This window comes from Hyperoodon ampullatus, assembly GCF_949752795.1.
Source record: "Hyperoodon ampullatus genome assembly, chromosome: 6".
Classification (NCBI taxonomy): domain Eukaryota; kingdom Metazoa; phylum Chordata; class Mammalia; order Artiodactyla; family Ziphiidae; genus Hyperoodon; species Hyperoodon ampullatus.
The window spans coordinates 7,431,107-7,455,471 of record NC_136919.1 but is presented as its reverse complement, the minus strand read 5'-3'; the positions used below and the strand labels follow the sequence as shown (position 1 = coordinate 7,455,471).

Genomic DNA, 24,365 nt, shown 5'->3' with positions numbered 1-24,365 from the left:
ATGGGTCCTCTTCCTCCTCTTCTGCCTTTGAGGCAGGGTTCTGTCCTTCAGCTCCACTCTGAGGCCTAGGAAGAGTGGGCAACAGTGAGGAGGTCCAGGCCCTCAGAGGGCTGACGCCCCCGGGTGCAGCCCCTCTGGTTTTCAGGCACAAGATGGTGGCCCGGCCTCTAGCAACCCTAAACATCCTGGCTACTGCCTTCCTCCTCCTCAGCCCAGAGGGTCTCCCAGGACCCCGAGGGCCATCCACAGAAGAAGTGGGCCAGGTTGCGGGTCAGGCCGCGGTCGAAGGGGTTGCCGGGGCGCTGGCGGAGGTAGGCGATGCGGTGTGAGGAGATGAACTCCCAGGTGGTGGTGTTGCTGGCCACCAGGTAGAGGTGCGAGGCCAAGAGCAGGCTGGCCACTAGGGAGAAGAGCGAAAGCAGCAGGAAGGTGGCAAACAGGAGCCCACTGGACCGCAGCCAGAGCCCCCAAGGCCGGAAGAAGCGGAGGCCAGACCTGCAGGGAAGGAGGGGGACAGGGACCCAGAGCTGGCGGGTGTGTGTGTGTGGCAGCTTTGCCCCAGGGACCCCAGGTGGGCCGGCCATTTGGGAGAGGGTCCGAGGCCCCTGAAGAGGGAGCCTGGCTCTCTCCACACCTGGTGGGTGCCTGCTGCCTGCCCCACACACACCCAGGGCGCTGGGGGAACCCACCATGCCAGGTACAGGCCCCACAGAAGCACCACCAGCTGCAGCGCCAGGTAGGCCACGAAGAGTGGGTGATTGCGCTCCCCCACGCAGTTCTCCATCCAGGGGCAGTGGTGGTCGTATCGGCGGACACAACGACGGCACTCACGGCAGTGATGGGCCCGCAGGGGTTGCTGTGGGCACACAGGGAGTCAGGCCTCAACACCGGCTCCCTTCTGGACCCAACGATGTGGGTGGGAGGTCAGGGCTGGCATCTGGGAGGCCTTCCTGGAGGAGGGATGAGGCCAAGGAGTCTCAATCTTGCCCGACCCCTCCCACGGAGGTCCCTGTATCACCCACCAGCACCATGCAGTATCTGCAGCGCCGAAGAGGGATGGCCTGAGGAACCATGGCTGTCTGCTCTTCCTTGGCCTCCTCCTGAAAATGGGGGGGCACAGTATGAGATGGGGTTTCCTTGGGAGGCAGAGGGCACAGGTGGGTAGCTCCCTTGGGGGCCAGCTTAACTCTGGGTGTGCATGTTTGGGGATCCATCCCCTGTGTAATGGAGGTGGTACAGTGGGGCAGAGTGCCCTGGACTGCGAGGCTGTGTGACCTTTGCCAGTTACTTCCCCTCTCTGGGTCTTGGCAATTTCCTCATTGTAGGATGGGGCTCTAGGTCTGGCAAGACGATTCCCTGGGGTTCCCTAGGAAAGCCCTCAGCACAGGGTCTAGCATGAGATTATTACTGGGGCCTTGAGTTCCCTGTTGGGTGGGGAGGAGATGTCTGGGAGCCCTGGTTACCTGGGGCTGGGGCAGGACATTCACGTATCCCGGGTCCATGAGTGACACAGCCAGGTAAAGCAGCAGGGAGCCCAGTACCAAGAGCAGGAAGGTGAGGGGCAGGAGCAGCTCCCCCTGCTCTTCCCACTGCCGCAGCGCTGGAGAGGCCAGAGGGGGAGAGTGAGGCTGCGGCGACAGAATAGGAGGGTGCAGGTGAGGGGTGCAGCTGGAGGTGGGAAGTGTGTCCCTGGCGGAGGGGAGGCCTGGAGATGGAGTCTGATGAATGGTCAGGTGTGGCCACTGCATAGGGTGCAGGAGGGAAAAGTTCACGTTCAGCAAAAAAAAAAAAAAAAAAAAAAAAAAAAAAAAAAAAGCAGTTCATCTACACTCTCTCCGGAGCGCAATAGGGAACCATGGAAGGTTATAGGGTCAGATATGTTTCTGAAAGCCCTCTTACTGCTAGAGAAAAGATGGATCAGAGGGGAGGCTTATCTGGGACACGGAGCGGAGCGTGTTTTGGACAAGGGCACTGGCAGGAAGGGTGGAGAAGAGGGGATGGACAGGGGGGTAAGGAGGCTGATGGGGCCAGACTTGGCTGGATGTGGGGGAGAGGGAGGAGGGGTCTGGCTCTGAGATGCGGAGAGGCTGGCCAGGTCCAAGATGCCCAAGAGACAGAGGAGGGCAGGGTCGGCAGGCTGGCTGGGATGCTGCAGAGGGACAACAGGGGAGCCCAGGCCAGGAAGGGTCCAGGCCATGGAGGTGACTGAAGGATTTTGGGAGGCGGGGGGCTGAAGAGCGAGGGGCAGGAGACAGCCAGACAGCCGAGTGTGGCCAACTCTGGTGCCCTTTGACTGTAAAAGGGAGCGGAGAAGGAAGGGGCGTTGCACTGGGGAGGTTCTTTCTGATGGGGAGACTGAGCAGGTTTTTAGGCTAAGGGGCAGAGGCAGTGGAGGAGACTTGAGGTCCTGGGAGGAAAGTGAGAACGCCCCCGGTCCAGGGGTTTATGCTGGAGCAAGGAGGAATGAGGAGTGGGGGCTGTGATGGTGGTAGTGAGGGAGGGTGAAAACTTGTGCTGGAGGTGGCCACGGAGGTGGCCTGTGGTGGGTAAGGAGGGGGAAGGGTGGAAGGGGGTTGATGGGATGAATGAATGCTACCAGGGCGAGACTCAAGGATGAGGACGTGAGGGACAGGCTGCTCCCCTATGCGGTGTTCTCTTGCCTGAGGCTGGGGAGCCTGGACTTGGGCAGCTAGTGGCCACAGGGCTGGGCGGGATGCCAGTCCTTCATCTAGTTGATCCTCGGAATCTTGGGAGTCAATTCCTGGGAAGGGTCGGGCGGGTCCCAGGATCAGGGGAGATGGGGGCTCGAGTCGGTCGTCGGATCTGGTGGGCACCGGGTGGGTCCTGGGACAGACAGGGTATCTGGCGGGGATCAGGAAGATTCTGGAATTAATTAGGGATCAGCTGGGTATAAGGGAGAAAGCAGGTGGCTCTTGGAATGAGAGATGGGGAGGGGGGCCTCAGGATGTGGAGGAGATTGGGTGGATGTGGAGGAGATTGGGTGAATCCCAGGATCTCTTGGGCTTCGGCAAGGGACTCAGTGAGACCCAAACATCTAGGGAATCACGCGGGATCGGGGGGGTCCAGGGTCGCGCGGGGTCCGGCTCACCGGTATCATGCAGGAAGAGCACCAGCGTGATCCCCCAGGTCAGCACGGTGTGCCCGGTCCGCACCAGGACCCCAGGCCTGAGGAGCGCCCACGGCGCCATCGCCTCTGCCCGGGGCCCCACCCGGAAGAAGCGCTCAGAGGGGCGGGCCCTCCGAGGGAGAGGGCCCACCGCCACCCGGGGATTGGAGGAGGCAGGCTGTGGGCGGGGCCGAATTGGGTCACGGAGACTGCCTATTGGACGGCAGCTGCGGCCGAGTAGGCCCTCGAGCCCACAGGTGCCTGAAGAGGCTGAGGGCGGGGCCGGCGCGCGCGCAGCCGGTAACTCCCCCAGCCCCACCCGCCACCAGCCAGGTAACTTTCGAAAGCCGGGGAGCCGTCGGGAGCCTCCACCCAGCCCCACTGGGGTTCCACCACCAGCCCCAGGGCCACAGCCCCACGCATACGTACAGCTTCCTGGACGCTTCAAAGATCCAGGTGTTGTGACTTCAGGTTGCAGAATTGTGCGCGGTTCGGAGATGTGATGACTGAGGCCTCGAGAGGGGCAGGACTCGCCCAAGGTTGCTCCGTGGTGATACCCTTACCTCCTTCTATTCATTTTCAGATATTGCAGATGGGATGAGAGCAGAGTGGAGGTACGTGGTGCAGATTCTCGCTATGAGGGGCCCAACTTGGGTCAGAGTCAGAAATCCCAGCACTGCCTCTTCCTACCTGTATGAGTTTGGGCAAGTTACTGAACCACTGCGAGCTCTGTTTTCTGTCTGTGTAATGGAGATGATAATAGTACCCCCCTGCTGAGGTGGTTGGAGGACTGAATAATGGAAATAGAGTGTCTAGCACAGGACTGTCTTGTCTCCCCAGCTCTAAGCCAGCACCTACACCCTTCAGCCTTGCCCAACCCAGGGCTTCAGGCCAGGCAAGTCCCAGTGCAGCTTTGATTTGTACAGAGGTGACTGGGTATTTTAAAGGGAGAATGAGGGAGTTGAGATGGGGAAGGGCAGGGGCTTGAAGAGACTCAGAGCAGTGAAAAATTACAAACAGTGGGTCAGGGTAAATGCTGATGAGGCCAGCTGTGTCTGCTATCTGGCAATAATTGAAGTTCAGCTTCTATCCTCCCACAGAGACTGGGAGACAGAGGCCTGATCCTTCCTGATGATTACATTTTAAAGGGATGGCTATCAGGTGCTTGAGAAAGACACTCCTGAGTTGTAGGAGGTACAAATACACCTCAGAGGGACAGAGAAAGCATTCACAATTGTAAGCCCTTTTTAGTAAATGCTCTAAGAAAGGGTGGTCAGGGGCCTGTGATCAGGTGTTGGTTAAAAACAGTAAATTCTTTTGGCAGCCTGGAGCTTTCTCAGGCAGGCACTTTAAGGGGGGACTAGGGTCACCCTAGGGATGTGACCTTGAGCTGTTAGAAGCTATGTTAGTGTTTAAGTCTTTTAATGTCAGAGGTGGGAGTGAACGAAATCACTTGCGCTGAAGTCTGTAGTTTTTTTTTTGCGGTACGCGGGCCTCTCACTGTTGTGGCCTCTTCCGTTGGGAGCACAGGCTCCGGACGCGCAGGCTCAGCGGCCGTGGCTCACGGGCCCAGCCACTCCGCGGCATGTGGGATCCTCCCGGACCGGGGCACGAACCCGTGTCCCCTGCATTGGCAGGCAGACTCTCAACCACTGCGCCACCAGGGAAGCCCTGAAGTCTGTAGTTTTTATAGGCCAAGGTTGAGCAGCCTAGCGGAGAAGAGGGCTTGGAGCCTGGCTACAGTTTGGTCTAGGAGAGGACCTTTGTCACTGGGCACTGGGGACACACCACCTGGCACGTTTTGGAATGGTTCCACTTGATCTGGGACCAGCACCTAGACCGTTCTTCGGGGAAGAGCTCTCCCTCATTGGTTGCAGCCTCAGTAGTACTTCAGGGGCACGGAAGTCACTGCTGATAGTTACACTAGGACAACGGGTGTAAACCAGGACCATCCTGGGCCAAAGCTGAGTCATCTCAGGATTTGGCCCCGGCTCCTTCATCCCCTCCTGCTGGCGCCCTCACCCTCCGCTCTGCTGCAGCCACGTGGGCTGCTTCGTGGTTCTCCCTGCGAGGTCTTCTCCTGGCAGGGCCCTCTGCCTAGGACACCCTTTCCCTGGACCCCTACAGCCAGGCCTGGCAGCCCGGTCTTTCTGCTGGATTCAGCTCGCATGTCTCCGCTTGTGAGACGCCTCCCCTGCCCAGGATACCACGCTGTCCCTTATCTGCACGTATGCTCTTCCCTCTCCCTAAAGGGCTGTGGCCCAGCTAACTCCAGTCTGCCCTGCACACTCCCACCGGCCCACAGGAGGGGCCTGCTCTGTGCTCCCTTCTCCCTGCTCCTCACACACTGGGTCCTAATCTCGTATTTAACATCTGTCTCTACCATCAGACAGCCATTCTGGGTGGGGCCCCTGTTGGTCTGTTGCCAGCTGTACCCTCAGTGTCTGGGCACAGGGGTATGGAGAGACTGCAGAGGAAAAACAGGTGCTCCAGCCCGATCTGCCACCTGTCCCCAGTCTGCAGTTGACCTTGACCCTCTGGGCTGGGCACACAAACTGACCCAACGCACCCTCACTCAAGGCCCACTGCCTGAGCCAGCCCAGGGCCCTCTCCAGACCTCATCCCTTCCACAAAAAAAAAAAACACTGCTCCACTTTGCACAAAAATGTATTTCTGTGACATCCCGAAGTACAGACATTTACCCAGGCCCCAGGTGGTAAAGCAATGCAATGTGAGCTCTGCCCGGGGCCTGGCTCAGGCCACGTGAGCATGGAAGGGAGGCGCAGATGTGGTCCATCTGCTAAGCTGAGGGACACAGGGCAGCTGGCCCTTCCCATGGCTGGGAGGGAAAGACCCCAGAGGAGAAAGGCCAGCTGCCTCTCCCCTGGGCTGCTCATCCAGACTGCTCTGTCTGCAGGCAGAAACACCAGGAGAATCCAAAAACAGGCCCAGGGAAGGAGGAGGAAAGAAAAGGCCACCCTCCAAGGGCTACCTGCAGAGTAGCTCTGTTCCCCAGCCCCTTGTTCCAGAGGGGCCTCCTCACCGCCGTCTGTGCCATGAGAAGCAATTCGGAGTGACATCAAGGGAGGACCACAAGATATTTCAAGATAAGTTTGTGTCTCACACTTCTCTGAAACACAGCACGGAGGTTTCCGAGGGAAAGCCTGGGGTCAGAATGGGAGGGGCGCGGGAAGGGCCCCGGAGGGCCGGGCAGGGCCGCTGCAGGACGTGCCAAATGCTGGTCTGGAGGTGTCTGCCTGTTGCCACCGGGAAAGGCTGGCTTGGGGACCTCCTGCCTGTGAGAGAGGTGTGGGGTCCTCTGGGCAGCGGGGCAGGCAGGGGCGAGTGAGGCAGGCTCAGTTCTGCTGGTGGGGTGCCTGGGCACCGTGGGTGCTGCGGGCAGATGAGGGGTAGGGGGTGAGGGGGAAAAAGCCCCTGGCCCCAGGAGGTGCTGGCTTCCAGGGTTGGGAGCAGGTTCTGGATATGTTTGGCAGAAGGGGCAGTGGAATCTGCCCGAATTCTGACCAGCCCTGGGCTGGGGCCTTCGACAGCCTGGGACCTGGTGGGAGACTAGGAGGCAGCCTCCGTAGCAGCGTGGCCTCAGGCAGGCCTGGCCAGAGGGCAGCAGAGCCGCTGTGAGCTCCACTCCTCCAGGGCCCTCTGGGGCTGGGACTGCCTGGACCTAGGCAGGTACGGCTTACTTGCTCGCCCCAGAGGTCCACAGCCGGGAGCACCAAGGCATTTGGGAGACCCAGTGGGGTTAGTTGTAATCTCCAAACCCCATCAGCTGCACCCAGGAACCTAGAGGGCGTTCCCAGGCTTTGGTGGCTGGGTTAGGGTCTTGGAGTGGGCTATCAAAAGCCCATTGCCTCTCCTAACAGGAAGGGAGGCCAAGGTCAGAGATTACAGGGCGAGGGCTGGACACTCACAATGTTAGAGGCATTCAGTCTGGCAGGGGTAGGAGTGAGTGTGGCAGCGATGAAGGCTTTGAGTGGGGCTTGAGAATGGCCAAGGAAGCTGCGAGGACTCAGGGAGTGTTTCTTTTGTTTTTGTACAGAAATCATACACACAAAACTTCACACTTCCTAACCAAAAAAAAAATTATATATATATATATATATATATATATATATACATATACATATATATATATATAAAATATATATATATATATCTCACTAATGTTAAGGAAAAGCGTCGGTTGTGCAAAAGTCCCCCTGTGTCCCTTCATCCAGTGGGAGGCTCCCCGGGTGGGGATCTGCCAGCTGGGCTGCTTGAGAGCGCTTCCTCCCGGCCTTGTGGTCCAGAGCAGTGGCGGCCATGGGGGCAGAGGCCTCTATCTGGACGTGTCCATGTTCTCCTCTTTAAAGTTACTGCAGTGCTCAATCACCTTGCTGGAGACAATGGGAGAAAGAGGATTGGAGGGTGGGCCCAGCCCCTCCCAGCTGATCAGGCTGCTGGATTTGTTAGCCAATGTTAACCATGATGCTGACACTGAATGAGATGAAGTGTACAAAGTGGCGGGCAGAGTGGCCAGCATGTGCGGGGTACCCAGGAAATGGTACTTGTGGCCACGAACACCATCAGCCCCACGTGCTCCCCTCCTATTTCCCCAGGCCCCCTTTCCGACCTCTCAGTGCCTGGGCATCTATGGTTAGGGGCTTCCCTGAATCAGCTCAGGCCTGACCTCCAAAACCTTCTGGTCCTTTTTTTTTTTTTTTTGCAGTACGCGGGCCTCTCACTGTTGTGGCCTCTCCCGTTGCAGAGCACAGGCTCTGGACGCGCAGGCTCAGCGGCCATGGCTCACGGGCCCAGCCGCTCCGCGGCACGTGGGATCTTCCCGGACCGGGGCACGAACCCGTGTCCCCTGCATCGGCAGGCAGACTCTCAACCACTGCGCCACCAGGGAAGCCCAAGCACTGCCTTTTGCCGACAATAACTGCAGAAACAGCCAGTGAGTAGTTGTCTGGGGAGCCTCTGAGCTCCAGGCCCCTCCCCCATGATACTCTTTATTCTGCGCTGTGTTTAGAACTGGGGTAAATGTAACTCTGTTCTCTTCTAGAATGCATCCTGGAGAAAGCAAGGTCGTTACTGCTGATTGCGACACGTAGCCTCTCTGAGGATCTCTCTTGTGCACTGATGGGTGTGAGATCCGGTAGGTGATATTTTAGACCCGGTAGTGAAAACGACACAGCAGCGGAAGGCCTTGATGGCTCTGCCGTGTCCGGGACCTTCACATTCAGAAACTCATATGCATTGCCTGATCCCTAGAATGTATTTTACCATACCGTGTCCTCTCTTTAGTTGGAATGTCTTTGGCCAAAAATAATGACAAGTTCTGACCTGACTTGCTAATGCCCAGGGATGAGAGGATGGGATTTTCTGGGAATAAAAGAGAATAAAGCTTACAAATGAGGGCAATGATGCTCCATTCAGAGCTTGATCATCCAGTTTCCGGCCACACTGTGGCCAAAATGACACTCAGGGAGGCCCCAGCTGGACGTCAGTACGCTGTCCACCTCCTCACTCAGCTCCGAGTCGCCCCTGGGAATTTCAGCCATTCCTAACCACGAGAGGGCCTGGCTGTGTCCCTCGCTCCCCCAAGTCTAGGCTCCAAGCAGAAACACTGCCAGTCTCTCACCGGGCCATTTCCTTGGTCTCCTGCCGCGCGGTTGCCATCTTTATCATGTCCCTCAGGAGGGGCATCCCACCTTCTTTGATCAGCAGGGGGCAGTACTTGTCCGCTGTGGATAGGGACAGACAGCAGGTGATCAGGGTGGGATTTCTATCAGCCTGTTGCCCAGAAACCCACCCTTGCTGCAAGAACTGCCCTCCCAGAAGGCGGGATGAAGACTTGGCCCTGAGTGAGGGCACTGCTGCAACCGGCCATGAGCCATGTTTGCCCAGCCCTGGGGCCCAAGTTCCTGAGGCCACCTGGGGGAAGCAAGGGGTGAACCCCTTGGAAAAGGCTCTTCCCTTCTTTGCCTCACAGTGGCATTCCCCACCCCCCCAAATGTCACCCAAACCAGCACCTTCTACTCTCTGAGAAGTTTTTGTAAAAATAGAGCTTCCTAAGCACTGCCCTTGGGTATCCTGATTCAACAGATCCAGGAACCTGTTTATTTGTACTTTTAACAAAATATTTCCAGCCAGGATGGAACCACCAGGCCTACCTATTGGGTGGCTCCATGGTTCACTCCAACAAAGAACATTCTAGGGCTTAGTATCCAGGGCTATACACTCCACGGAGAACACGGGTATTTCAATGGCCCTCCAGCAGCTCTATGTCGTAGGAGCTATTTTTATCATCTCCATTTAATGATGAAAGAGCTGAGCTTCAGAGAGATGAAGTAATCCACTCAAAGTCACTCTAGAATCTTGTCTGAGGGAGTCCGGGCTCAGGGCTCTTCCTCTGTGCTACACTGCCTCTTTGAGATAAGGTGCTACTTTTTAGGAAGACTAACTTCAAGGAATATTAAAAAATTGGCATATGCTTACTGAACAGCTGGGATATGCCAAAGCACTCTTCCAAACACTTTACATGTCTTATTTCACAGCAATCCTGTGCGGAAAGTACTATTACTATCCCATTTTAAAGATGAGGCAAATGAGGCATGGAGAGGTTGAGAAACCTGCTCAAAGTAACACAGGCAGTCTTCCCCCAGGGCCTGCACTCTTATTCACTCTGCCAGTAGCAGGACTGAGCAGTATCCAGGCACCAGGGCTCAGCACTTTCTGCTGGTTCTCTTTTCACATCAATCTTATGAGGTGTTATTATCCCCATTTTACAGAGGAGAAAACTGAGGCCCAGAGAAGTTAAATAACCTGCATGAGATCACATAACCAGTAAAGGAGAGAACTAGGGGTCAAACCTGGTCTGCAGTCAAAGGCTCTTGGTGCTGCACCCTCTTTTTCCTCTCCCCCAAAGCCACTGCACAGAGGACAGTTCAGGCTCTTCTAAGAGAGGGTGGGAGTCTCTCTGAGGAAATGAGTGAGACTTGTTTTCAAGTTCTCTCCCGTTCTCTCGGACGTCTGTTTCCTCGGGGGTTAGTTCTTGGTTTGGGTTGGTCTTACCCTGCCTTACAGAAGGCATGGAGATTTTTGACTATTCACTTGTATGGAAGCAGGAAACATTAAGAAAGCTGTCTGGGATCTCTGGATGGGCCGGCTCATCTGCCAGGCCTGCTTCTGCCAATGAGGCAGGGGCCAGCCATTATGCTGGGCGTCCCACCAATGCCAGAAGGCGGAGGGCTGGGTGCTGAGACGCAGACACTGACACCAGCTCTCATAGTACTTCCACCTGGATTATCACCTCCCTGAGGGCAAATCTGCTTTCAGCCGATGAGTGAACAAAGGGTTAGTGGGTACTCACGGTAGACAGACACCAGGTTGTACAGGGCCCAGGTGGCCCAATGCTGGCTGACAGGTGAGATGCCCTGGGGAAGGAGGCGAAGAATTGGCTCAAATGACCTATAGGAAGAAAAATCAAGGTCACTTTTTTTTTTTTTTTTCCTGCCACCCCGTGCGGCTTGAGGGATCTCGGTTTCCTGACCAGGGACTGAAGCCAGGACATGGCAGTGAAAGCCTGGAATCCTAACCACTAGGCCACCAGGGAACTCCCTCAAGGTCACTTTTGATGCCGGGCATCGTGGGGGGAGGTGCATTGTCTCTTGTTGGGGGTTTGTCCTCACTGAAGGGTCCCATGGACAAATGATGGGCAGGCCAGTAGGATGGAGGGGACAGGGGGGCACCCGGCCCTTCAGGCTCCACAAAGAGAGCGCCCTGGTGAGAGAGGTCATGAGCACGAGGGAGGCAGGAGGAACACAGATCAGGTGGTGCAGAAACTGGGGACCATGGCAGGGAGGAGAGCCCCAGCCTGGGAGGTGGGGGACGAAGGACCCTGGGAAGCAGAAGAGATTGACTGCACTTCCCATAATGGCCTTCTACTACACGTCATCTGGAGTCGTGGTCCAAAAGCCTGAAAAATGCATGTGCAACCTCCACCCCCTCCCCGGGCCAGTGATTCCACTCCAGCTGTCCTCTGAAATGCCAGTAACTGGAGTGTCGGCAAAGCCACGAGCATGAACCTGTTCCTCCCAACGTGGGTTTTCAACTTCAATGTCCATCAATACAAGATGGCCCAGGTGCACAGAGAAAGTGACTCAGTCATAAAACGATGAGGGAGACCCATAGCTGCGGCTGGAAATTCACTCACGATATAGCAAGACTTGATGCCAGCTGGACTGGAGGTAAATAAATCTGTGCACAGAAAACTGCTGGAAAGGGAGATGCCAGAATGTTAGGGGGGGGATGCTCTTTTAGGGAATGAATGGTTTCCGTTTTGTTTCCTGTTGCATGTCTGTATTTTCTCCTTTTTTTTTTTTTCACAACTGGACATGTATCAAATGTTTGTAAATGACAGGCTTCGGGTACACACAGGTGTCGATGTGAGGAAACAGGCACCAAACTGTAGAGGTGAGATGTGCGCGTTTACATGCTGTGCTCTACGTGGACTACACCTCGGTTAGTAACACCTGACACAGGACTAGGAGAAGGGCAAGTAGCTCTCACCAGCCCTTGTTGGGAAGGCGCATCCCGTCCTAGCACTTACCCCACATCCACGTCCCACGCCTCCCCACTCCGCACCTGTAATTGATATTTCTCCGTGAGTTGATGTCCCAGCTCTGGATGGCTGCCCACATGCGCTCCTCCACCTCCTCCCGCTGGGGTTCACAGATGCCCCAGGCCTCAGGGCCATCAAACATGATGTGGGAGAGGACGCCACAGGCATTGTAGGAAACCTCAATCCCATCGGCCTTGCTCTCCAGCAGGTTGCTGCCAAGAAGAGAGAAGAATGGAGTCCTGATCCCCAAGTCCCTCTTCAGATACCAGCTGCTGGACCCCAACTAAAAGACCAGATGCCAGAGGTACTATTGATTTCTTTATCACTTATCATCCATACCCAGATGACTTCTAAAGAGGATATAAGGTCGCTTAAGGTAAGATACAGCTACAACAGGACCATTTATGGAGGGTTGAAAGAATAAGAAACTGCATCATAGAGTGAAGGCGGCATTCCTAACAGAAATCTAGGCTAACGGCAGTTGCTGCAACTGAGCACTGACTAGAGCTCTGAGCATCCTGGCAGCCAAGGCAAAAAGGAAAAGAAGAGAAGTACCAACCTGAAGACACTGATGAACTGGGAAGTCATTAGCTGGGGCCGTAGCTCCTTCACCTCTGCCACATTCCCCAAGAGTCCTAGCATATTCCGATGCAGCTCCTGCTTCTCTGGGAACTCCTGGCAAAATGAGAGCCATTGGGGGTCATATCAATGAGTACTTAATTAGTGTCTTATATTGGTAACCTAGAAGCTTTATGAGCATCTGTCTGGACATTTCAACTAGACAAAGCGGCGGTGGGGGGGTGTGCAATCTGCTGCTCTCCTACCTTCCAGTACACCTAGGATAGTGCTGGGTACACACTACAAGGGATTAAAGTGGTAGAGCTCCCGGCCACAAAATCAAAGGCTGAGTGGAGATCTGACCTATAAAATTATGAATGGGACAAACATGATTCTACTTACCAAAGCTCAAAATATTAGTCTAAGGGAATCCTTTTGGAAACTAGAGCAAGACAATCAAGGATGAGTTTTAGGATGAACAGACCATCCTACTGGACAGAATTCTGTCTGGCTGATATCTCAGTGGACCCCAGCCAGACCTGGAGAGCCTGAGAAATCATGCTGAGAAGGACGGGGCTGAGTTCTCCCTTGGAGGGAGGGCTCTAAGAGAGTGCCCAGCCAGGCCGTCGGGGTCAGGGAAGCCCTCTGGGGCTCCTTCCTGTTAGCAGCAAATCCTGGGCTGGTGGGCCTGTGAGTTGATCCCCACTGCCCTCCCATGGGAACCATGGGGAGAGGGGTTGCTGGGGGACCTGGGGACAGAAGAGCGGCCAAGTGGGGTCAAGGAGGCTTCTGGAGAGGGCGCTACCTTCAGGCAGTCCAGGAAGAGCTTCATGCCGTTGAAGTTAAGGAACATCTCGCAGTTGTCGGGAGTCTCGTCCGTAATGTTCCACAGGGCGCTCCAGGAGAACTCCATCACCTGGTCACACTGAAGCGGGGACAGGGCTCAGCACACGTTTCACCTGGATGGGCCCGCAGGCTCCTGGCACCCGGTGACAGGGTCCCCTAACACAATGTGGACACCCCCCCAGGGGCAAGCCAGTCCCTTCTCAGGCTAGGGGAGGGGCAGGGTGGCTCCATGAAGACTCAACTTACTATCTTGTCCAGCAGCTTCTTCTGAATCAGCTTCAGCATGGTCTGTGGGCAGAGAAGAGAACTTGCTGGGGGGGGGCCAGGGCTTCAAGAGCTACCATGTCCCCCAAGAACCAAGATGGAGGGAAGAGTCAGCAATTCTATTCCTGTTAATACATGCTGACGAGACAGATCTGCCTCTATTTGGGAGGCTGTTGGGAGAAGTGCCACCCGCGGACCTGATACTTGGCTTCAGGACGCCTGGCTGCTAGTCCTGGCTTGACCCTGACCCCACGTGGCTGTGGGCATGGCCCTCCCGCTCTGTGGGTTTCAGCCTCCCCAGCGATAAATGAAAGGAGGAGACTGGATGTGCCTTCCTTTCTTCAGCAAATATTTATTAACTCCCCACTGTGCACCAGGCCCTGTGCTAGGAAGTGCTGGGGACGGGATGATGGAAGGAACAAGCATGGCGTCTCTCCCTACGGAGCTCACGCCCAGTGGGGAGGCTGATGTTACACAGATAGGCCCTCAGATATTTATTTAATCCCATTTGGGAAGACATAAGAGGGGCACCTGGTCTGAGGAGGCAGGAGTGACTTGTACAGTGGGACCCAACAGGGGAGTGGAGGGGCTGGGAGAGGATGACAGAGTGTTCTCTAGGTGGAGGAAATCTACGGCTCATCAGCAACTTTCACTGTTAGGAAATTCTCCCTTTGGAAGTAGTTGGGGGTTTTTTTTGTTTTTTTTTGGCCATTCCACGCGGCACATGGGATCTTAGTTCCCTGGACCAAGGATCGAACCCGCAGCCCCTGCATTGGAAGCTCAGAGTCTTAACCGCTGGACCGCCAGGGAAGTCCCAGGAAATTCTTCCTTTGGTCCGGCCTAAATCCTCCCTTTTGGCAGTGGGGCTGTGGGGGAGGGGGGGAGAGGCAGCCCCCACTGTGCGCGCACGCACCACAACAAAGCCCATCTTGCCCACGGCCTCCTTGTGGTCGTTGTCCACCTGGCAGACCAGGGCGTTGCACAGGTGCACAGCGATGCGCTGGATCGACTCATCCTGCCGCGTGGGGTTGAGGATGCTGAGCAGGAGCTCGTTGACTCGGCGGTACTGGAACTCCAGCTCCTCAGGGATGCTGAAGTTGCAGAGGGTCAGGCAGCAGTTCCGCTGGACCTGGGTGGGGCCGGGAGACAAGCGGAGCACAGTCAGGGTCAGACTTGGGAGCTGGACTTGAGGGGCTCTCTAGAGGTGTGAGATCATCCAGAGCTGTGGTGGTCCACGAAGGCTGTCTGGAAGAGGAGACTATGAGGTTTTTGTTTTTTTAAAAAAATATTTTTTAAAAACGTGAACTGTAATATACAAAAGAGTGCATAAAACACAAATGTATAGTTTTGCAAATAATTATAAGGCAAACAAGCTTTTCAACAACCATGTAAACACCATTTGGGTCAAGAAACAACATTGCCAGCACCCAGAAGTCCCCATATGACCCTTCCTGATCATAAGCCCCTCTCCTTATGAGAGAGCCCCATCCCTGCCTTTCACTTGAAAGATTCTCTAGCATCTTGTGGCTTTTTTTTTCCAACTACAGGTTTGCAAGATCAACCATCTTGTTATAAGTAGCTGAAATGCATTTTTGTTTTTCATTTGCAGTATAGAAATCTAATTTATTTATGCAGTGCACTGCTAGCGGACGTTTGGTTAGACTTCAGTGTTTGGCTACTTCAAACAATGTCCTGTACGTGCATCCTGGTGTCCATGTGTGTGGGCTCCTCTAGGGCACCCACGCGTGGGGTGGAGTTTCTAGGTCACAAGGGGTGCATGTCTTCAGCTTTACCAGGTAACACCAGACTGTTTCCAAGGTGGCTGTACCAGTTTATACTCCCACCAGAAGCACAGAAAAGTTCCAGTCGCTCCACATCCTCAATTACTCTTTGTGTTGTCTGTGGGTTTCTTTCTTTATTTTACAGTATTCTCAGTGCATTTTCCTCATAATTTCCTTCCATCCTTTCTCATTAGATACTGGAAGTTCACCATACTTCATTACTTATATAAACTAGAGGATATCCTAATCCTCTAATTAACTTGCTAACCCTTGTTAACTCTGTCCTTTTTTTCCCCCGCAATATACATATATTTTGTAATTTGAGAAAAAAAATTATTTTAAATCATAAAAGCAATACTTACTATAAAAATTTCAAAAAATACTACCTGAGCAGAAAGTTATAAAGTCCCCCACTTAATTCTTCAGAAGTAATTGCCTTTAAAAGTTTGATGCGGGACTTCCCTGGTGGTGCAGTGGTTAAGGATCCGCCTGCCAATGTAGGGGACACGGGTTCAAGCCCTGGTCCGGGAAGATCCCACATGCCGCGGAGCAACTAAGCCCGTGCGCCACGACTACTGAGCCTGTGCTCTAGAGCCCGCGAGGCACAACTACTGAGCCTGTGCTCTGGAGCCCGCAAGCCACAACTGCTGAGCCCACGTGCCACAACTACTGAAGCCCACACACCTAGAGCCCGTGTTCCGCAGCAAGAGAAGCCACCGCAATGAGAAGCCCACGCACCACAACGAAGAGTAGCCCCTGCTCGCCGCAACTAGAGAAAGCCCGCGCACAGCAACGAAGACCCAATGCAGCAAAAAATATTAAAAGAAAAAAAGTTTGATGCACAACCTTCTAGATTTTTCTACCATGGAAATACACATTATACTTGGGGGAGGGGAGAGGCGAAAGAAGGTTTTATCCATATTGGTCCAAAACTTCTCTTCACTTATCAACATGCAGGGCCATCCATCTTTCCATGTTAGGATGTACAGATTTACCATCATATCCCATGATGTGGGCAGATCTTACGTTAATCTTTCAGGTCCAGGCCCCTATTGCTAAAATATTTTGGTTGCCTCTGACTTCTTATTTAATCAAAAAGGGACGATGTACATGGATCTTTTTCCTCTAAGAACATTTCTAACTGTGGAATTTACGCCAAAAGATAAATGCATGCACAGTTTTGGCAGGTTCTGCAAGTTGCCCTGTGAAGAGGTTGTTCAGGTCACACCTCACCCGTGGAAAGTGCGAGTGTGTTCTTCCCCTGACCTTTGTCAACAGACGTCATGAATCTCTCGAGTCAAAAAGTGATTATCGGGCTTCCCTGGTGGCACAGTGGTTGAGAATCTGCCTGCCAATGCAGGAGACACGGGTTCGGGCCCTGGTCTGGGAGGATCCCACAGGCCGCGGAGCAGCTACGCCCGTGAGCCACAACTACTGAGCCTGCGCATCTGGAGCTTGTGCTCCACAACAAGAGAGGCTGCGACAGTGAGAGGCCCGCGCACCGCGATGAAGAGTGGCCCCCGCTTGCCACAAGTAGAGAAAGCCCTCGCACAGAAACGAAGACCCAACGCAGCCAAAAATAAATAAATAAATAATTAAAAGAAAAAAAGTGGTTATCTTGTTACTTGAATTTCTATTTCTTTGAAAGAGTTTATGAATTTGCGAGTCTTCAACTAGCATTTTTTCTCGTTTAAAAAAAAAAAAAAAGGCAAGCCTTTTACCTGATTATAAAATCAATCTCAGTGCAGGAAGAACTGTGGCTCTAAAGTCTGGAGTTGGCAGGCAGTGGGAAAGGGGCCTTTCCCATCCCTACAGAGGCTATATCCCCACCAGAGCCTTTCTGGAGGGCAATCCAAGAACACGTACCAAATGCTTTAAAAATACACAAACCCACTGCTCCAGCCATTCTCCGTTTAGACGTGTCTCTTGAGGAGCATCAATTACTTGTATTCAGCAAAGCCTTATTTGAAATAGCAAAACATGAAAAGCCACCTAAGTGTTCAACCATGCGGCTGACTCAGTAAGTGCAGCCTGTGTATTCGGGGGAGCCCCGTCCTGCTGCCCCTTGGGGATGGGGCTTGACCACTGCCTCTGAGCCCCAGCACAGAGTCAGCACCAGGGCAGCCTCTCCTTGGATGAGAACACTTCACACTATGCTGACACCAATAGTTATGAAGTCGACTGTTCAAACCAGCTGCCCCGGGGGGAGGAGAGCTGGGATTGGAACTTTCACTTTCTAGTTAGTGCATTTTCTGTTACTTGAATTTGTTTTCTAAGCATTCGGTATCTCACTTTTGTAATCAGAAAAGAAACAATGCTTTTAAAATTTTGTTGTAAAATGTTTTGTTGATATGGGAGATGTTCACGTTTACAAGACGCTGTTGAAATGAAAATCCAGGTTATACAACAGTACACACAGAATGGTCCCATTTACTAAATAAATATGCACAGACTATAAGCCAGAACAATATATATCCAATGTTAATCTTGGCTCTCTGTGTGCTGGGATTATGGGTGTTTTCTTTTTTTTTCTTTTATACCTGTAATTTTTCTCCAGTAAAAATTCGGATTACTTTTATCATAAAAGCAGTTATTGAAAAAAATACCCACCTCAGCAGAGTGTCACTGGGCAGAAGGGCTAAGGAGTTAGCACGAGCAAAGGCCCAGAGTCAGAAGGACAGGGCCCCTGGGGGAGGGTGGCAGTGGGCGATGGACTGGCCGGGTGGGGCCAGGCCCCAGGGCCCTGAATGCCAGGTCCCAGAGTCTGGCAGTGATGCCGCGGAAAAGGGGGGTTGTGGTGGGGGCAGTACAGAGCCAGGAGAGAAAGGGTGAGAGCGAGCATGGCACCGGGAGGGCTCTGCAAGCCTGCTGGCAAGGCTGGGACACACAGGGTGAGCAGGAAGTGGGGCGTCTGGGTCAGAGCAGGCAGCGGGTAGGGGCTCACCGTCACCTCCTGGTAGGATTCCATGCCATTCAGCACCACCTGGATGACCTGCCGGCGCAGCTTGATGCTCTGCTCTGAGCGATACTCGGAATTGGTCAGGTAGAAGAGGGCGGCACTGCCTGTCACTTGAATGTTCTTGTCATACTTGTGGCACTTGAGGGCCGTGATGACCAGCTGTGTGAAGACAGAGTACGGGCCAGGGTTGGCCAGGCCTGTCCAAGTTGCGTGGGGATGGGCCTGGGGCTGTGAGAGGGGCTTGGACGGTCCTCTGGGGCAGGGCTCAGGCTGATCCTGCTCCCTGAGGGCAGAAGTAGAGGTTGGGGAGCAGAAACTGGGGCAGGCCACAGGCCTCGGACAAGGCCAGTGCCGGGGCAAGTCAGGCACCGCGAAGCGGGGCTGGGGTTTGGGAGGCGGGACGGCCAGTGTCCTGGGGAAGAGGAGGGGTGTAGAGGAGGGAGGGTGGGAATGGACCGGAGCCCGAGGGCCCCCAGGGTCGGGACTGACCTTCAGGGCCCGCAGAAGCTGGTTGCAGCGTTCAATGCGTGCGATGTCGAAAAGCAGGTTGATGGCCCGTGAGGTGATCTCCGGCCTGTGCTCCGTGTAGGCCTCGATGGCATTCAGCACCTGTTCCTCATTTTTGTCACCACTCACCTGGAGATGGAGCATGATCAGAACATCCCAGAAGAGGCCAAGCGGTGGGATGCCCGATCCCAGTGCCGCCATCTCTAGGCCCAGGGCAGACCCCTCCTTCCCTCCTCCCGGGGCGCCCTGGTCCTCCCCTCCCCCTCCCCCTCTCACTTTGTAGGCCGGAATGTGCGTGAGGCGGCACAGGGAGGTCTCGAAGAGCCCAAGGAACTGCAGTGGCCTCTTCAGAGCCCGGAACGGCATGATGCTGCTCTTGGAAGGCTCGATGCTGAGGGAAGAGGGTGTTGGGGTGAGTGGCCTGGGGCCCGGGGCTGCCCTGGGTCAGCACAAACAAGGGCCTCTCCCTGGGGGGTGGTGAGGCATTTCCTTGGGGCCCTCTGCTAGGCTCTCCGGCCTTGTCTATTTTGTTTTTGGTTTTTTTTTGGGGGCTGTGTTGGGTCTTTGTTGCTGAGCACAGGCTTTCTCCAGCTGTGGCGAGCAGGGGTTACTCTTTGTTGCAGTGCACGGGCTTCTCACTGGGGTGGCTTCTCCTGTTGTGGAGCACGGGCTCCAAGCATGTGGGCTTCAGTAGTTGTGGCACGTGGGCTCAGGAGTTGCGGCACACAGGCTCGGTAGTTGTGGCACGTGGGCTCATGAGTTGCAGCATGCGGGCTCAGTAGTTGCGGCACACGGGCTCAGTAGTTGTGGCACGCGGGCTCAGTAGTTGCGGCACGCAGGCCCAGCAGTTGTGGCGCACGGGCTTAGTTGCTCCGCGGCACGTGGGGTCTTCCCGGACCAGGGCTCGAACCCGTGTCCCCTGCATTGGCAGGAGGATTCTTATCCACTGTGCCACCAGGGAAGCAGAGAAGTCCCTTTTTTTTTTTTTAAAGGCAGGGGATGGACATAGACCCCACCTCCTGATGGGAGGCTGACAAGGTCACACTGTAGAGAACATGTGGGACAGGAGATACTGTTGCAGCCATCTCTGGAGAATCCTATCTGCCATTCTAGTGAGGATGTGTCACCTTTAGGTTCCCCCAACAGTCATGAAGGGACATACCCATCAACCAAACCCCACTCCATTCCGGTCGGGGAGAGGGTTTACGGCCAGTGACAGCTGGATGGGTTTGAATCAGCTCTCTCCTCCAAACAACGAACCTGGGGACCAGCCTGTCTGCCGCAACACCTAAAGAGTGGCGGGTATGCTGGCCTTACCTTAATACCACCACACCAGCTCCGGCCCGTCTGAGCACCGTAATCTCCCAGTCACTCCCCGTGCGGTACCTCCAGCCTTTGCACATGCTGTTTCCTCTGCTAGAACACCCTTCCTCTGGCAAACTCAGAATGAACTTTCTGCACAGCCTGGGTGCCATTCCTCCTCCTCCCTCCTTCCTGACCCTCAGGGCAACCCCAGAGCCCTGTGCAGCCCTAATAATGACCCGTCTGTCCCAACTAGCTCACACAGACTCGGGAGGGTCTGATTTGTTTTTTTCTGTTCAGCATCCAGGACAGCACTTGACAGAGGGGCACTTGGTCAATGCCTGTTGAATGATACCCTGCTAACAAACATGGCAGGTGGGTCCCCACCTGGTCTGTCCTGCATCCTCGTCCATCTTAGAGATGCTGCAGTTCTCCAGGATCATGTGGCCAGAGATGTCCAGGGACATCAGGTTCCCCAGCTTCTGCACAAAGAGGCTCAGCACCTTGCGAGTCAGCTTGAACTTGTAGTAGCTGGAGAGGCGGTCTCGGGAGATGTCCAGGTGTCTGAAGATTGGAGTTGGGGGCACAGGTCAGGAGCTGGACACAGACTGGGGCTGCCTCGTAGACCCCTGCTGTTTCAGTCCATGGCAGGGGAGGGCCCATCCCTGTTACAACCACTCCAGGGCGTTCTGGGAAAAAACGTGCTGGGACCCAGGTGCCCTTAACAGCCCCGGTCAGACCAAAACAGTGGGTTTAAGGAATGGGACTGTCTCTTCTATCCCCACCTTCTGCCTGGCCGGGGGCTCAGGAAACTTCTGGGACTGACAATCCCCACCTCCCCACCCGACCCTGCGAGCTCTGGGCTCACAGCTCACCGCAGCTTGTGCAACTGGACAATGACACGGATGTGGTCGTCCGACAGGTCCATGTTGTAGAGCACAAGGGACACCAGGCTGTCTTTCCACTGGGTTAGGAAGGCCGCATCACTCGTCTGGATGCCCGAGAGGTCCAATGCGGCCAGAGAGTTGAGCGGCCGCAGCAGGGACTCCACGGGGACCCCATCAATCATGCGGCCCAGGTTGAGGAAGCGCAGGCGGCTGAAGCCCTCGAAGGTGAAGTCCTTGACCAGCACCTGACAGGTGGGGTTGACGAGGCACTCGTCTTCACAGCCCCCTGGGTTCTCCTCCTCGTAGAAGATGTTCGCGCAGCCGAACAGGCTCAGGGACACCAGGGTATGGCTGAAGCTCCTCAGCGTCTGCAGGCTCTTGGCAGACAGCTTCTCGCAGTTGGTCAGGTACAGCTCCACCAGGTCCTGGCGGCGGGCACAGCCCCGTTATCACCTCTGCACCCACACTCCAGCCTAGGCCTGGCCCTGGGCCACACGTGGGGCTTGGGGAGGGGGTCTGCACAAGGGGGAGAGCCCTGGAGGCGCCTCAGGATTCCTGGGCTGGAGGTGACCGGTCCTGCCCCAACTCCACCTGACCGTCTCAGGGTGGCCTCCCCTGGCCATGCCCAGTGCCTGGTGACCAGGTCTCACCTGCTTGCGAATGGCTTCCAGGTCCTGGTCCTGCACCAGGTCCTCGCGGAGGTGGATTCGGGTGAGGCGGGTGCTGCGGGGGTCCGAGAAGAGGCTGAAGAAGCTCTCGTGTGGCTCAAAGTTGCAGGCGGCATTGACCAGCTCCACATACCTGGGAGGGAAGGAAGCCTGGCTCAGGGGAGGGACCCTCATGCTCCCTTCAAGGCCCAGCACAAGCCCTCCCCTTCCTCTGAAGCCTTCCCTGATCACCCCGGCAGCAACCTCCATCTCCTCCTCCTCCTCCTCTTCCTCACAGCACCTGGTTGGATCCTGACTACCCTACAGATGAGACTACGGGTGACCCCAGGAACCAGGAGTCCAAAGGTAGACCAGCTGGTGATAAAGGAGCCCCTATCAATGGCGAATCCCAAGCTCTTCCCCGCCAAACTGTAGATGCTTCTATAACAAACATACACGTCCACACTCCCCATCTTCTTTAAGCCAGCTTCTGACTCCTTGATCAGCCCTTCCCAGAACCCTGTCCAACAGGAAGACTGAGCCGAGGGGTTTGGAGTTCCCAGCTGGGTCCAGAGCAAGCGCTCAGTAAAACTCTGTTGAGATACCAGCAGATGCTGGTCTGGTGGAAAAGGCTGTGGAGTCATACACCACCCTGGCTTGGCTGTTCACTACCTGGGCAACTTCACACGAGTAACTGCAATTCCCCAGACCTCAGTTCCTTCATCTGTAAAATGGACACAACTCTGCTCTGCAGTGTCCAATATAGTGCCTGACCCACATTAGATGCTCAGAACATTTTTACAAGTTGGGCTCTCAGGTCACACACAGGTTCCCACTTTTATATGCAACTGTCTGGTCTAACAATTTCCCTCTGGGCATCTGGACCGAACCTCCAGCAGTCAGGCCTGTATATCATCCTTCTAGGAGCCTCTATTAGTGGGGAGTCCCTTGGAGAAGCCACATAGAGATTTTCTGAATGATCTGATCCCTGCTCAGGGGTTCATTATTCTGGCACTGGTGCATAAATATGTATGTATTCAGGTTCACACACAGACGTGTGGTCACAGGCACAGGTGCATCATGTGTGTATGCACACGTGTGTGCACACACACACAAATACACACACAGGACAGCATATAACTCCTTCATTTATATTATAGGAGAGGTTTCTACACCCTCTCATAGGTGTAATGCATACCTGCAGTTTTACACTCAAACCTACCCTGTGCTGCAGAAGCCCACGTGTGTGCAAACACATTCCTTCACGTGCACCCCCCTCCACACACGTACCAACATGCACAATTACAACTTTACGGTTATGGAGGGGCCAGTGTTCTCTTGCACCCATGGATACCCATGTGTGTGCATATCCCCACAGGGGGGCACACACAATGCTCCCAATCTCTCTGCACACACTCATGCTGAGGCTCAGGCCCCTGCCCCAGCCCCACGCCTGCTCACTCATTGACGAGCCGGTCACAGATCTCGCTGGGCAGGAAGATGTCTGGATGGAGCCGCAGATTCTCCTTGTCCAGCAGGTAGCCCAAGGTGCCATCCAGGTTGCGCAGGCAGAAGTCAGTGCAGAGGGCCATCAGGGACTCAGGGGTGTCTGACGCCATGCTGGGAGCAGACAGGTAGGCCACTCTGGGACAGGGGCCCCCAGGGGCAATGGTGACTCCCTGACACTCACAGGATCATTAGCTGAGCCACGGCCTGGGGAATGGGAAAGAAGCTAAGTGAGCCATGCATAAGGGCCAGAACTACCAGCTGCCCTATGTCCACTCTCTAGTAGAAAAACTGAGGCCCCTGGATGGCACATACAAATTAGCAGCTTAGCAGGGTCAGGGCCCAGGACTCCTGATTCCTCCCTTCCCTGCTCTGCTGTGCTACCACCTACGTGTGATTTGACCTGCAAAGAACAGGAGGCGTTGTCTGAGCATTTCCATGACCTCCCAATGTCTGTGGGCAGATGTATGTGTCGGGGACCCAGTGCTTGGGTGGGGATTACAGGGGCTTTTTTTTTTTTTTTGGCCGCACCACATGGCTTGTGGGATCTTAGTTCCCTGATCAGGGACTGAACCCGGGCCACGGCAGTGAAAGCGCCGAGTCCTAACCACTGGACCGTCAGGGAACTCCCTACAGGGTCTTTCGTTAACAGCTAAATTGTGGTGTCCGTTGCTGTGTGTGTGTGTGTGTGTGTGTGTGTGTGTGTGTGTGTACAGCTGTCACTGTTTGAATGCTTAGTATGTGCCAGGGCTTTAAAGACACGTCATCAGTGAATCTCATTGTATATGATTAAGAATGAAGGCTCCTCAGGAGAGCAATGAAAATATACTTCCACATAAAAGTTGTACACAGTGGTATTACCCATAATAGTCAAAATGGAAACAATTCAAATGCCCAACAACTGATAAACGGATAGACAAAAACATGGTAGAGCCATGTAATGGAATCTTATTTAGCAATAACAGGAATGAAGTACTGACACACGCTACAACACTGCACCTTAATAACGTTATGCTAGGGCTTCCCTGGTGGCGCAGTGGTTGAGAGTCCGCCTGCCGATGCAGGGGACACAGGTTCGTGCCTCGGTCTGGCAAGATCCCACATGCCGCGGAGCGGCTGGGCCCGTGAGCCATGGCTGCTGAGCCTGCGCGTCCGGAGCCTGTGCTCCGCAACGGGAGAGGCCACAACAGTGAGAGGCCCACATAACGCAAAAAAAAAAAAAAAAAGAAAAAGAAAAACGTTATGCTAAGTGAAAGAAACAAGTCACAAAAGGCCACATATTTTATGATTCCATTTGTATGAAATGTTTAGCCAGAACAGGCAAACCTACAGAGACAGAAGTAGATTAGTGGTTGCCT

At 54.6% G+C, this 24,365-nt stretch overlaps 2 protein-coding genes across 6 annotated transcripts; both read right to left on the bottom strand.

Annotated features, from left to right (window-relative positions):
* Window positions 1-54: 54 nt before the first annotated feature.
* ZDHHC12 (zDHHC palmitoyltransferase 12) lies at window positions 55-3,209 on the bottom strand (the record flags this gene model as incomplete). 3 transcript variants are annotated; one of them, XM_079706583.1, is made up of 5 exons in its annotated part: window positions 55-495; window positions 668-856; window positions 1,023-1,100; window positions 1,464-1,600; window positions 3,110-3,209. In XM_079706583.1, the coding sequence occupies 5 exons, from the start codon at window positions 3,207-3,209 to the stop codon at window positions 208-210; spliced, it is 792 nt and encodes a 263-aa protein (XP_079562709.1). In that variant the 3' UTR covers window positions 55-207. The 3 variants fall into 3 exon arrangements, with proteins under 3 accessions (XP_079562709.1, XP_079562707.1, XP_079562708.1); XM_079706581.1 differs by having other exon boundaries at window positions 690-856; XM_079706582.1 differs by having other exon boundaries at window positions 690-853.
* Window positions 3,210-7,187: 3,978 nt separating this feature from the next.
* Window positions 7,188-23,123, bottom strand: ZER1 (zyg-11 related cell cycle regulator; the record flags this gene model as incomplete). 3 transcript variants are annotated; one of them, XM_079707198.1, is made up of 15 exons in its annotated part: window positions 7,188-7,521; window positions 8,769-8,871; window positions 10,500-10,597; window positions 11,774-11,962; window positions 12,310-12,425; window positions 13,114-13,233; window positions 13,401-13,442; window positions 14,332-14,547; window positions 18,144-18,317; window positions 18,648-18,794; window positions 18,942-19,056; window positions 20,355-20,531; window positions 20,843-21,279; window positions 21,505-21,655; window positions 22,963-23,123. In XM_079707198.1, 15 exons carry the CDS (start codon window positions 23,118-23,120, stop codon window positions 7,464-7,466), a joined length of 2,301 nt encoding a protein of 766 aa, XP_079563324.1. In that variant the 3' UTR covers window positions 7,188-7,463. The 3 variants fall into 3 exon arrangements, with proteins under 3 accessions (XP_079563324.1, XP_079563322.1, XP_079563323.1); XM_079707196.1 differs by having other exon boundaries at window positions 18,150-18,317; window positions 22,963-23,120; XM_079707197.1 differs by lacking the exon at window positions 11,774-11,962 and having other exon boundaries at window positions 22,963-23,120.
* Between the last annotated feature and the right edge of the window lie 1,242 nt (window positions 23,124-24,365).